The sequence below is a fragment of the Saccopteryx bilineata genome, chromosome 6 (assembly GCF_036850765.1).
Source record: "Saccopteryx bilineata isolate mSacBil1 chromosome 6, mSacBil1_pri_phased_curated, whole genome shotgun sequence".
Lineage (NCBI taxonomy): Eukaryota > Metazoa > Chordata > Mammalia > Chiroptera > Emballonuridae > Saccopteryx > Saccopteryx bilineata.
In genome coordinates this window covers 184,578,131-184,591,954 of record NC_089495.1, presented here as the reverse complement: position 1 = coordinate 184,591,954, position 13,824 = coordinate 184,578,131, and the positions used below count along the sequence as shown (strand labels likewise).

Below are 13,824 nucleotides of genomic sequence, written 5' to 3'. Positions count from 1 at the left end.
TCACCTACAAATGAGCCCCCATAAGGATGACATCGACTTTTCAACAGAAACACTTGAAACTAGAAAAAAATGGCAAGAAATATTCAAAGTAATGCAGAACAAGAACCTACAACCAAGACTTCTTTATCCAGCAAGGCTATCATTTAAAATTGAAGAAAAAATAAAAAACTTCCCAGACCAAAACAAAAGAAAAAATTCAAGGAATTAATTCATCACAACCAAACCAATGCTGCAAGAAATGTTAAGGGGCCTGGTATAGATAGAACAAAGCAGGAAAAAAATCTAGCAAAAGAGGAATGTAGATTTAAAGAATAAAATGGCAATAAACAACTATATATCAATAATGACCTTAAATGTAAGTGGATTAAATGCTCCAATCAAAAGACATAGGATAGTTGCATGGATAAGAAAACAGGACCCATACAATATGCTGTCTACAAGAGACCCATCTCAAAACAAAAGATACACATCGACTAAAAGTAAGGAGATGAAAAAAAATATTTCGTGCAAATGGAAATGAAAAAAAAGCTGGGGTATCAATAGTTATATCTGACAAAATAGACTTTAAAACAAATACTATACAGTAAGGGATAAAGAAGGCCACTACATAATGATAAAGGGAGCAATCCAACAGGAAGAGATAACCATTATAAATATCTATGCACCTAATATGACAGCACCTATATATATAAAGCAGATTTTGATGGACGTAAAGGTCAAGATCAACAGCAATAGTATAATAGTAGGGGATTTCAATACCCCACTAACATCACTGGATAGATCCTTTAGAAAGAAAATTAATAAAGAAACAGCAGACTTAAAAGACACACTAGATCAACTGGATTTAATAGATATCTTCAGAACCTTTCACCCTAAAGCAGCAGAATATATATTCTTTTCAAGTGCTCATGGTACATTCTCTAGGATAGACCATATGTTAGGACATGAAACGAGTCTCGATAAATTTAAGACGATTGAAATCATATCAAGCATCTTCTCAGATCACAATGGCATGAAACTAGAAATCAACTACAATAGAAAAACTGAAAAACACTCAAACACTTGGACACTAAATAGCATGTTATTAAATAATGAATGGGTCAACATGAAATCAAGAGAGAAATAAAATATTTCCTTGAAACAAGTGAAAATCAGCATACAACAGCTCAAAATTTATGGGACACAGCAAAAGCAGTCCTAAAAGGGAAGTTCATAGCATTACAGGTATACCTTAAGAAGCTAGAAAAAGCCTGACCAGGTGGTGGCGCAGTGGATAGAGCGTCGGACTGGGATGCGGAGGGACCCAGGTTCGAGACCCCGAGGTCGCCAGCTTGAGCGCGGGCTCATCTGGATTGAGAAAAGAGCCCACCAGTTTGGACCCAAGGTCGCTGGCTCCAGCGGGGGGTTACTCGGTCTGCTGAATGCCCACGGTCAAGGCACATGTGAGAGAGCAATCAATGAACAACTAGGAAGTCGCAATGCGCAACGAGAAACTGATGATTGATGCTTCTCATCTCTCTCCTTTCCTGTCTGTCTGTCCCTGTCTATCTCTGCCTCTGTTAAAAATAAATAAATAAATAAAGTTTAAAAAAAAAAAAAAAAAAAGAAGCTAGAAAAAGCTCAAATAAACAACTTAACCCTGCATCTAAAAGAACTAGAAAAAGAACAGCAAGTAAAGCCCAGAAGAAGTAGAAGGAAGGAAATAATAAAGATCAGAGTGGAAATAAATGACATAGAGGCTAAAAAATAAATACAGAGAATCAATGAAGCCAAGAGCTGGTTCTTTGAAAAGGTAAACAAGATAGATGAACCTTTAACCAGACTCACCAAGAAAAAAAGAGAGATTTGCCCTGGCCGATTGGTAGAGCAATGGTAGAGCATGGTAGAGCGTCGACCTGGCGTTTTGGAGTCCCGGGTTCGATTCCCGGCCAGGGCACACAGGAGAAGCGTCCATCTGCTTTTCCACCCCTCCCCCTCTCCTTCCTCTCTCTCTCTTCCCCTCCCGCAGCCGAGGCTCCACTGGAGCAAAGTTGGCCCGGGCGCTGGGGACGGCTCCGTGGCCTCTGCCTCAGGCGCTAGAATGGCTCTGGTTACAACAGAGTGATGCCCCAGATGGGCAGAGCGTCACCCCCTGGTGGGCATGCCGGGTGGATCCCGGTCGGGCGCAGGCGGGTGTCTGTCTGACTGCCTCCCCGTTTCCAACTACAGAAAAATACAAAAAAAAAAAAAAAAGAGAGGACTCAAATAAAATTAGAAATGAAAGTGGAGAAGTAACAACTGACACAGCAGAAATACAAAGGATTATAAGAAAATACTATGAAGAACTGTATGCCAAAAAATTAGACAACCGCCCTGGCCGGTTGGCTCAGTGGTAGAGCGTCGGCCTGGTGTGCGGGGGACCCGGGTTCGATTCCTGGCCAGGGCACATAGGAGAAGCACCCATTTGCTTCTCCACCCCCCCCCTCCTTTCTGTCTCTCTTTTCCCCTCCCGCAGCCAAGGCTCCATTGGAGAAAAGATGGCCCGGGCGCTGGGGATAGCTCCTTGGCCTCTGCCCCAGGCGCTAGAGTGGCTCTGGTCGCGGCAGAGCGACGCCCCGGAGGGGCAGAGCATCGCCCCCTGGTGGGCAGAGCTTCGACCCTGGTGGGCGTGCCAGGTGGATCCTAAGCAGGCGCATGTGGGAGTCTGTCTGACTCTCTCTCCCCGTTTCCAGCTTCAGAAAAATACACACACAAAAAAAATTAGACAACCTAGGTGAAATAGACAAATTCCTTGAAAAATATAATTTCTCAATATTCTATATGGAAGAATCAGAAAACCTAAATTGACCAATTACAACAAATGAGATCAAAACAGTTATCAAAAAACTCCCAACAAACAAAAGCCCTGGGCCAGGTGGCTTCACTGGCAAATTCTACAAAACATTCAAAGAATTAACTCCTATTCTTCTGAAGCCATTTCAAAAAATCCAAGAGGATGGAAGACTTCCAAGCTCCTTTTATGAGGCAAGCATAATTCTGATTCCAAAACCAGGCAAATACAACACAAAGAAAGAAAACTATAGGCCAATTTCTTTGATGAATTTAGATGCTAAAATTCTCAACAAAATATTAGCAAACCAGATCCAGCAATACATGAAAAAAATCATACATCATGATCAAGTGGGGTTTACTCTGGGAAGGCAAGGCTGGTATAATATTTGCAAATCAAATCAATGTGATTCATCACATAAACAAAAGGACAAAAACCACATGATAATATCAGTAGATGCAGAAAAACCATTTGATAAAATCCAGCACCCATTTATGATCAAAACTCTCAGCAAAGTGGGAATACAGGGAACATACCACAACATACTAAAGGCCATCTATGACAGACCCACAGCAACATCATACTCAATGGACAAAAGTTAAAAGCAATCCCCTTAAGACCAGGAACAAGGCAAGGGTGCCCCCTTTAACCACTCTTATTCAACATAGTTCTGGAAGTCCTAGCCACAGCAATCAGACAAGAAGAAGAAATAAAAGGCATCCAAACTAGAAAAGAAGTAAAACTATCATTATTTGCTGATGATATGATACAGTACATAGAAAACCCTAAAGGTGCAGTCAAAAAACTACTAAAGACCTAATAAATGAATTCAGCAAGGTGTCAGGATATAAAATTAACACTCAGAAATCAGAGGCATTTTTATACACCAACAATGATCTGTCTGAAAGAGAAATTAAGAAAACAATCCCCTTCACTACTGCAACAAAAAAAAATAAAGTACCTAGAAGTAAATTTAACCAAGGAGTTTAAAGATTTGTACTCAGAAAATTATAAAACATTGATAAAAGAAATCAAGGACGACACAAACAAGTGGAAGCATATACTGTGTTCATGGTTAGGAAGAATAAACATCATTAAAATGTCTATATTACCCAAAGCATTTATAAATTCAATGCGATTTCTATTAAAATACCAATGACGAGTGGTGACGTCACGGAAATGGCGCCGTGAGCAGCGCGTCCAACAGATCTCACCAAAATCTCAACAAATTTATCAACTAGAAACAGAAAAATTTATCCTCGGAGCATTCCGGAGTTCCACACACACACTGAAAGCGAAAGGACTATTGCCGAGGAGGGAGTACGCCTGTGGTGAGTCAACCCACGTGTGCAACTGCCCGCCCACACTCGGGGAGTGGCAGCCTGGGCACTGGCGGCCTCCGGCGTGCCCTGAGAAACCGCACGCGCACCCCATGCCACGATCCGGAGAGTCCCCGGCCACAGGCGTACCCCGAGAAACCGCGCGCACACCCCGTGCCGCAGTCCGGAGAGTCCCCGGCTACCGGCGTGCCCCGAGAAACCGCGTGCGTGCCCCGTGCCGCGGTCCGGAGAGTCCCCGGCCACCGGCGTGCCCCAAGAAACCGCGTGCACACCCCGTGCCGTGGTCCGGAGAGCCCTTGGCCACCGGTGTGCACTGAGAAACCGCGCACACGCCCCGTGCCGTGGTGGGGGGGGGGGGCGCCAAGCCTCTCTTTCCTAGTCGGGAGATTCTCTCCGTGGGCGGGGCACCTCACCCAGCCATTCAAGCTAACAATCAAGCGTTGGGGGAGGGGCAGGGGCACGCAGGCAGCCTGAAATACTTTCTGGAGCACAGCTGCGGATCCAATCACTGAAATTAGCTTAACCCACGAAATCTGCGCACCCACGGGGCTCTAATTGATAAGATCTCTCCCAGTTCAGCATCCAAGACAAGAGGCGTGATATTTTTCAGTGCCTTTCGCTAAAGGGGCGGGGGCAACTTCTGATTGACAGAGCCTCCATATTCAGGGATATACCTAACAAGAGGGACTTGGCAGATATTAAGATCTATACAGCAAGCAGCGACTAGTGCCTCTTCTTCCCAGCCAAAACAGGCTACAAAGTGTGGAAAGCCTGGGTTGAGTGGTCCAACTGAATGGTAGGCGCTGAACAGTCACCTTGACAACAATTGACTCCCAGCCCCACCTGATTACGCTGGAGGCTCTGACTGCCAGAGCCTTACCCAGAGCCTTGCGCTGAGTGAGGATAGAGTGGGGATTTCCCAGCTCTTTGAGCCTCTTACTCCCCAGACAGAAGCAGTGGCAGCCTCATAGCTGGATCACCAGGCTGCTAATTCAGGAAGGGGAGACTAGGAGAGAGACTCCAGGAAAGCAAACTCTCTCATTGTTGGACTCTGCAAACGCCAACAAGCCTTGACTACCAGCAAGACTAAAGCCAATTATATGACATTGCCATAGAATCCCATCAACTGCAAATCCCTACCTAAGTGTGACACAGGGGCAGAACCTGGGGTACAGAGTCACCGACCAGGAAGAGGGAGAGAAAAGAAAAAGGAAGAAGTTAACCTCTCAAAATCAAGAAAAATCCACAGACTTTATAACTTGTTCCACTAATTCTTTGTTGTTGTTGTTTCTTTCTTCTTTCTTATTGCCTTTATTATTATTTGTATTTCCTCCACCTCGGTCCTTTTATTCTCTGCCCATCTTATGCTAACCTTTTTTTGAACTACACTATCCATGAGTGTTACATTTTATTTCTTTTCTTCATCCTTACTCTCCTTTAGGGTTACACTCCAAAACCCTTAACTCTCACTCTCTCCTCTTTTGTTTTTTTTGTTTTTTTTTTTCCTTTCCTTTTTTTTCTTCCTTCGTTTCTTTTTCTTATTTTTTCCTTTCTATTCATTTCTTCTTTTCTCCTTTTACATTTCCTCCCATTCAATCCTCAATCATGAACAAATTATTTATTTTGGGACTCAAGTTTTTTTGGGTTTTTTTTTTGTTTTTTTTTTCTGCTTTTGTTCTTGGTTTCCCTTTATTTGTTTGTTTTTGTGGCATTTTGGGTACTTTTTACATTGCTTTTTAACTCACTAGCATTCCTCCCAACCCAAAGTCTCCATTGTATTTAGTCTTCGCTCCACTTAATGCAACAGACTTTTACTTATTATTTTTATTTTTATTTTTTTCTTCTTTAAATATTATTTTTTCTCTCCTTTTTTCTGTTTCCCTCTTATCCCTCTCATTATATCTCTTAGTCAACCATCACTTACAAGCAAATCATTTTATGCTTGTCTAAGATTTTTTTTTTTTTTTTGCATTTAGTAGGTCCCTACTCCCTTTTTTGCCCCTTGAACTCTTCACCCCAAATCAGGCCCTCCATTATAGGCAGTTTTTGTTCCATTTAGCATAATATAATTCACAGGTCATCACGATATTTCCCTAAGGAGGTGAGAGGAGGGGAAGAGAAGAAGGAAAAAAGGGGGAAATAATAAATTATTACTTTTTTTTTGTGGAGTGTTTCCTTTTTTTTTCTTTTTATTCTTTATTAATTCTAATTAACACTATCAACAAGACCACCTTCAGATGCCAATAAGAAAAAGGAAATAGAATATTATGGATACAAAAGATAGAGAGGTAACACAAATAGATGTGGAAAAATCTATGGAGAAAAGATTTAACATATTGGAAGCCTTGGAGCCAAATGACAGAGAATTTAAAATAGAAATCTTAAAAATACTCAGAGATATACAAGAAAACACAGAAAGGCAATTTAGGGAAATCAGAAAACAACTCAACGATCACAAAGAATATATTACCAAGGAAATTGAAACTATAAAAACAAATCAAACAGAAATGAAAACCTCAATTCACGAGCTGAAAAACGAGGTAACAAGCTTAGCTAATAGAACAGCCCAGATAGAAGATAGGATTAGTGAAATAGAAGACAAGCAACTTGAGGCACAACAGAGAGAAGAAGAAAGAGACTCAAAAATAATAAAAAACGAGAAAGCCCTACAGGAATTGTCTGACTCCATCAGAAAGAATAACATAAGAATAATAGGTATATCAGAGGGAGAAGAGAAAGAAAATGGAATGGAGAATATACTCAAACAAATAATAGATGAAAACTTCCCAAGCCTGTGGAAAGAACTAAAGCATCAAATTCAAGAAGCAAACAGAACACCGAGTTTTCTTAACCCCAACAAACCCACTCCAAGGCACATCATAATGAAGATGACACAAACCAATGACAAAGAAAAAATTCTCAAGGCAGCCAGGGAAAAGAAGAATACAACATATAAAGGAAGGCCTATTAGATTATCATCAGATTTCTCAGCAGAAACTCTACAAGCTAGAAGAGAGTGGACCCCAATATTTAAAGCCCTGAAAGAGAGGAACTTTCAGCCAAGAATACTATACCCATCAAAGCTATCCTTCAAGTACAAAGGAGATATAAAAACATTCACAAATACAGAAAAGATGAGAGAATTTATCATCAGAAAGCCCCCACTCCAGGAAATACTAAAGGGGGTTTTCCAACCAGATTCAAAGAACAAAAAAAAACAAAACCACAAGTAACAGCTCCACCAAGAAAACAATAAAACCAAACTTAAACTGTGACAACAAAAGAAAAAAAAGGGGAGAAAGGATGAAGATTAACAGTAGCAAAGGACGATGAAACGCAGAAATACTCATAAGAAAGGGTACTACAATGAATATGGTAGGTACCCTTTTCATTACTTAATGGTAACCACCCTTGAAAAAACCACCACAAAAACACTTGACTTAAAAAAGGTAGCAACAGAGGAAAGAAGTATGAAATACAAACAAACAAAAACAAACAATAGAAAAACAAAAGAGAAGAATCAAACAAGATACAAAACTAACAGAAAGCAATTTATAAAATGGCAAAAGGGAACCCACAAGTGTCAATAATTACACTAAATGTAAATGGATTAAACTTACCAATAAAAAGACACAGAGTAGCAGAATGGATTAAAAAAGAAAATCCAACTGTATGCTGCCTACAAGAAACTCATCTAAGCAACAAGGATAAAAACAAATTCAAAGTGAAAGGCTGGAAAACAATACTCCAAGCAAACAACACCCAAAAAAAAGCAGGTGTTGCAATACTCATATCTGATAATGCTGACTACAAGACAGAAAAAGTACTCAGAGACAAAAATGGTCATTTCATAATGATTAAGGGAACACTGAATCAAGAAGACATAACAATCCTTAATATATGTGCACCAAACCAAGGAGCACCAAAATATATAAGACAGCTACTTATTGGCCTTAAAACAAAAACTGACAAAAATACAATCATACTTGGAGACCTCAATACACCACTGATGGCTCTAGATTGGTCATCCAAACAGAGAATCAATAAAGATATAGTGGCCTTAAACGAAATACTAGAACACCTGGATATGATAGACATCTACAGGACACTTCATCCCAAAGCGACAGAGTATACATTTTTCTCTAGTGTACATGGAACATTCTCAAGAATTGACCATATGTTGGGCCACAAAGACAATATCAGCAAATTTAGAAAAATTGAAATTGTACCAAGCATATTCTCTGATCATAAAGCCTTGAAACCAGAATTCAACTGTAAAAAAGAGGGGGAAAACCCCACAAAATTGTGGAAACTAAACAACATACTTCTAAAAAATGAATGGGTCAAAGAAGAAATAAGCGCAGAGATCAAAAGATATATACAGACTAATGAAAATGAAAATACGACATATCAGAATCTCTGGGATGCAGCAAAAGCAGTAATAAGAGGAAAGTTCATATCACTTCAGGCCTATATGAACAAACAAGAGAGAGCCGAAATAAACCACTTAACTTCACACCTTAAGGAACTAGAAAAAGAAGAACAAAGACAACCCAAAACCAGCTGAAGAAAGGAGATAATAAAAATCAGAGCAGAAATAAACGAAATAGAGAACAGAAAAACTATAGAAAAAATCAATAAAACAAGGAGCTGGTTCTTTGAAAAAGATCAACAAAATCGACAAACCCTTGGCAAGACTCACCAAGGAAAAAAGACACAGGACTCAAATAAATAAAATCCAAAATGAAAGAGGAGAGATCACCACAGACATCATAGATATACAAAGAATTATTGTAGAATACTATGAAAAACTATATGCCACCAAATACAACAATCTAGAAGAAATGGATAAATTCCTAGAACAATACAACCTTCCTAAACTGAGTCATGAAGAAGCAGAAAGCCTAAACAGACCAATCAGCAGGGAGGAAATAGAAAAAACTATTAAAAACCTCCCCAAAAATAAAAGTCCAGGCCCAGACGGTTATACTAGTGAATTCTATCAAACATTCAAAGAAGACTTGGTTCCTATTCTACTCAAAGTCTTCCAAAAAATTGAAGAAGAAGCAATACTTCCAAACACATTTTATGAGGCCAACATAACCCTCATACCAAAACCTGGCAAGGATGGCACAAAGAAAGAAAACTACAGACCAATATCTCTAATAAATACAGATGCTAAAATACTAAACAAAATACTGGCAAATCGAATACAACAACATATTAAAAAAATAATACATCATGATCAAGTGGGATTCATCCCAGAATCTCAAGGATGGTTCAACATACGTAAAATGGTTAACGTAATACACCATTATCAACAAAACAAAGAACAAAAACCACATGATCTTATCAATAGACGCAGAAAAGGCTTTTGATAAAATACAACACAATTTTATGTTTAAGACTCTCAACAAAATGGGTATAGAAGGAAAATATCTCAACATGATAAAGGCCATATATGATAAACCATCAGCCAACATCATATTAAATGGCGTAAAACTGAGGACTTTCCACCTTAAATCAGGAACACGACAGGGTTGTCCACTCTCTCTACTCTTATTTAACGTGGTGCTAGAAGTTCTGGCCAGAGCAATCAGAGAAGACAAAGAAATAAAAGGCATCCATATCAGAAAAGAAGAAGTAAAGGTATCACTTTTTGCTAATGATATGATCCTATACATCAAAAACCCAAAGGACTATACAAAATGATTACTAGAAACAATAAACCAATACAGTAAGGTCGCAGGATACAAAATTAACATACAAAAGTCCATAGCCTTTCTATATGCCAACAATGAAATATTAGAAAACGAACTCAAAAAAATAATCCCCTTCACGATTGCGACAAAAAAAATAAAATACCTAGGAATAAACATAACAAAGAATGTAAAGGACCTATATAAAGAAAACTACAAGGCATTGCTAAGAGAAATAGAAAAAGACACAATGAGATGGAAAAATATTCCTTGTTCTTGGATAGGAAGAATAAATATAATTAAAATGGCCATATTACCCAAAGTAATATATAAATTTAATGCAATTCCCATCAAAATTCCTATGACATTTTTTAAAGAAATGGAACAAAAAATCATAAGATTTATATGGAACTATAAAAAACCCCAAATAGCCAAAGCAATCCTAAGGAAAAAGAATGAAGCTGGGGGCATTACAATACCTGACTTTAAACTATATTATAGGGCCACAATAATCAAAACTGCATGGTATTGGCAGAAAAATAGACACTCAGACCAATGGAACAGAATAGAAAGCCCAGAAATAAAATCACATATATATGGTCAAATAATCTTTGATAAAGGGGCCAACAACACACAATGGAGAAAAGAAAGCCTCTTCAACAAATGGTGTTGGGAAAACTGGAAAGCCACATGTAAAACAATGAAACTTGACTATAGCCTGTCCCCGTGTACTAAAATTAATTCAAAATGGATCAAAGACCTAAATATAAGATCTGAAACAATAAAGTACATAGAAGAAGACATAGGTACTAAACTCAGGGACCTGGGTTTTAAAGAACATTTTATGAACTTGACTCCACTGGCAAGAGAAGTGAAGGCAAAGATAAATGTATGGGACTACATCAGAATAAAAAGTTTTTGCTCAGCAAGAGAAACTGATATCAAAATAAACAGACAGCCAACTAAATGGGAACTGATATTTTCAAACAACAGCTCAGATAAGGGCCTAATATCCAAAATTTACAAAGAACTCATAAAACTCAACAACAAACAAACAAACAATCCAATAAAAAAATGGGAAGAGGACATGAACAGACACTTCTCCCAGGAAGAAATACAAATGGCCAACAGATATATGAAAAGATGCTCAGCTTCATTAGTTATTAGAGAAATGCAAATCAAAACTGCAATGAGATACCACCTCGCCCCTGTTAGATTAGCTATTATCAACAAGACAGGTAATAGCAAATGTTGGAGAGGCTGTGGAGAAAAAGGAACCCTCATACACTGTTGGTGGGAATGTAAAGTAGTACAACCATTATGGAAGAAAGTATGGTGGTTCCTCAAAAAACTGAAAATAGAACTATCTTAGGACCCAGCAATTCCTCTACTGTGTATATACCCCAAAAACTAAAAAACATTGATACGTAAAGACACATGTAGCCCCATGTTCATTGCAGCACTGTTCACAGTGGCCAAGACATGGAAACAACCAAAAAGCCCTTCAATAGAAGACTGGATAAAGAAGATGTGGCACATATACACTATGGAATACTACTCAGCCATAAGAAATTATTACACCAATCATTTACAGCAAAATGGTGGGATCTTTTTTTTTTTTTTTTTTTTTTTTTTTTTTTTCTGAAGCTGGAAACAGGGAGAGACAGTCAGACAGACTCCCGCATGCGCCCGACCGGGATCCACCCGGCACGCCCACCAGGGGCGACGCTCTGCCCACCAGGGGGCGATGCTCTGCCCATCCTGGGCGTCGCCATGTTGCGACCAGAGCCACTCTAGCGCCTGAGGCAGAGGCCACAGAGCCATCCCCAGCGCCCGGGCCATCTTTGCTCCAATGGAGCCTTGGCTGCGGGAGGGGAAGAGAGAGACAGAGAGGAAAGCGCGGCGGAGGGGTGGAGAAGCAAATGGGCGCTTCTCCTGTGTGCCCTGGCCGGGAATCGAACCCGGGTCCTCCGCACGCTAGGCCGACGCTCTACCGCTGAGCCAACTGGCCAGGGCAAAACGGTGGGATCTTGATAACATTATACGGAGTGAAATAAGTAAATCAGAAAAAAACAAGAACTACGTGATTCCATACATTGGTGGAACATAAAAACGAGACTAAGAGACATGGACAAGAGTGTGGTGGTTACCAGGGGTGGGGGGAGGGAGGACCCAGGAGGGAGGGAGGGAGTGAGTGGGAGAGGGAGGGGCACAGAGAAAACTAGATAGAGGGTGACGGAGGACAATCTGACTCTGGGCAAGGGGTATGCAACATAATTTAATGACAAGATAACCTAGACATGTTTTCTTTGAATATATGTACCCTGAATTATTAATGTCATCCCATTAACATTAATAAAAATTTATAAAAAAGAAAAAAAAATACCAATGACATACTTCAAAGATATAGAATATTCCAAAAAATCATATGGAACCAAAAAAGAACATGAACAGCCTCAGCAGTCTTGAAAAAGAATAATAAAGTGGGTGGTATCACACTTCCTGATATCAAGTTATACACTACAGTGCCACTGTACTCAAAACAGCTTGGTACTGGCATAAGAACAAGCATATAGATCAATGGACCAGAACTGAGAACCCAGAAATAAACCTGTACCTTTATGGAAAATTGATATTTGACAAAGGACGTAATAGCATACAATGGAGTAAAGACAGTCTCTTTAACAAATATTGGGAAAATTGGACAGGTACTTGCAAAAAAATGAAACTAGACCACCAACTTACACCAAGTCACAAAAATAAACTCAAAATGGATGAAAGACTTAAATGTTAAGTTGTGAAACCATAAGCATCCTAGAAGAAAACATAGGCAATAAGCTCTCCAACATCACTCGTAGCAATGTATTTGCTGATTTATCTCCACAGGCAAGGGAAATAAACAACAGAATAAACTAATGGAACTATATCAAACTAAAAAGCTTTTGCACATCTAAAGACAATATGAACAAAATAAAAAGACAAACTACACAATGGGAGAACATATTCGACAATACGTCTGATAAGGGGTTAATAACCAAAATTAATAAAGAACCTGTAAAACTCAACACCAGGAAGATAAACAAGCCAACCAAAAAATGGCAAAAGAAATGAATAGACACTTCTCCAAAGAGGACATACAGATGGCCAAGAGGCAGATAAAAAAAATGTTCAACATCACTCATCCTTAGAGAAATGCAAATTAAAACCACAATGAGATATCACCTCACACCAGTCAGAATGGCGCTCATCAACAAAACAACACAGAATAAGTGCTGGCGAGGATGTGGAAAAAAGGGAACCCTCCTGCACTGCTGGTGGGAATGCAGACTGGTGCAGCCACTGTGGAAAACAGTATGGAGATTCCTCAAAAAATTAAAAATGGAACTGCCTTTTGACCCAGCCATCCCACTTTTAGGAATATATACCAAGAACACCACATCAATGATTCTAAAGAAATGCACCCCCATATTTATGGCAGCATTGTTTACAATAGCCAAGATATGGAAACCGCCCAAGTGCCCATCAGTGGACGAGTGGATTAAAAAGCTATGATACATGTACACAATGGAATACTATGGGGCCATGAAAAAGAAGGAAATCTTACCTTTTGCAACAACATGGATGGACCTGGAAACTATTGTATTATGTTAAGTGAAATAAGCCAGGCAGAGAAAGAAAAATAACATATGACCTCACTCATTTGAGGAATCCCATGAACAATATGAACTGAGGAATGGAATATAGACAGAGGCAGGATCAATGAGTCCAGAGGGAAAGCAGACAGAGGAAAAGGTGATGATAGGATGGTACATTATACACACATAACACAACGTTAAAGAGAGCAGAAAAGCTAATCCTGGAGGGAAAGGGGGAGGGTGTTGTGGGGAGGCAGGAAAGGGGGATGTTGTGGGGAATACGGGGGAGGGGGATGCATTTGGGGGGATACTAGAATCTATGTAAACACAATTAATTAAAA

The 13,824-nt window shown here is 39.5% G+C and overlaps 1 protein-coding gene across 1 annotated transcript in view; it reads right to left on the bottom strand.

Moving 5' to 3' along the window:
• Nucleotides 1-13,824, bottom strand: part of SYCP2 (synaptonemal complex protein 2) — a 102,748-nt gene that overhangs the window by 30,590 nt on the left and 58,334 nt on the right. The window contains 1 exon segment of the mRNA XM_066235658.1: nucleotides 5,486-5,500. Coding sequence (XP_066091755.1) covers nucleotides 5,486-5,500 — 15 coding nt within the window.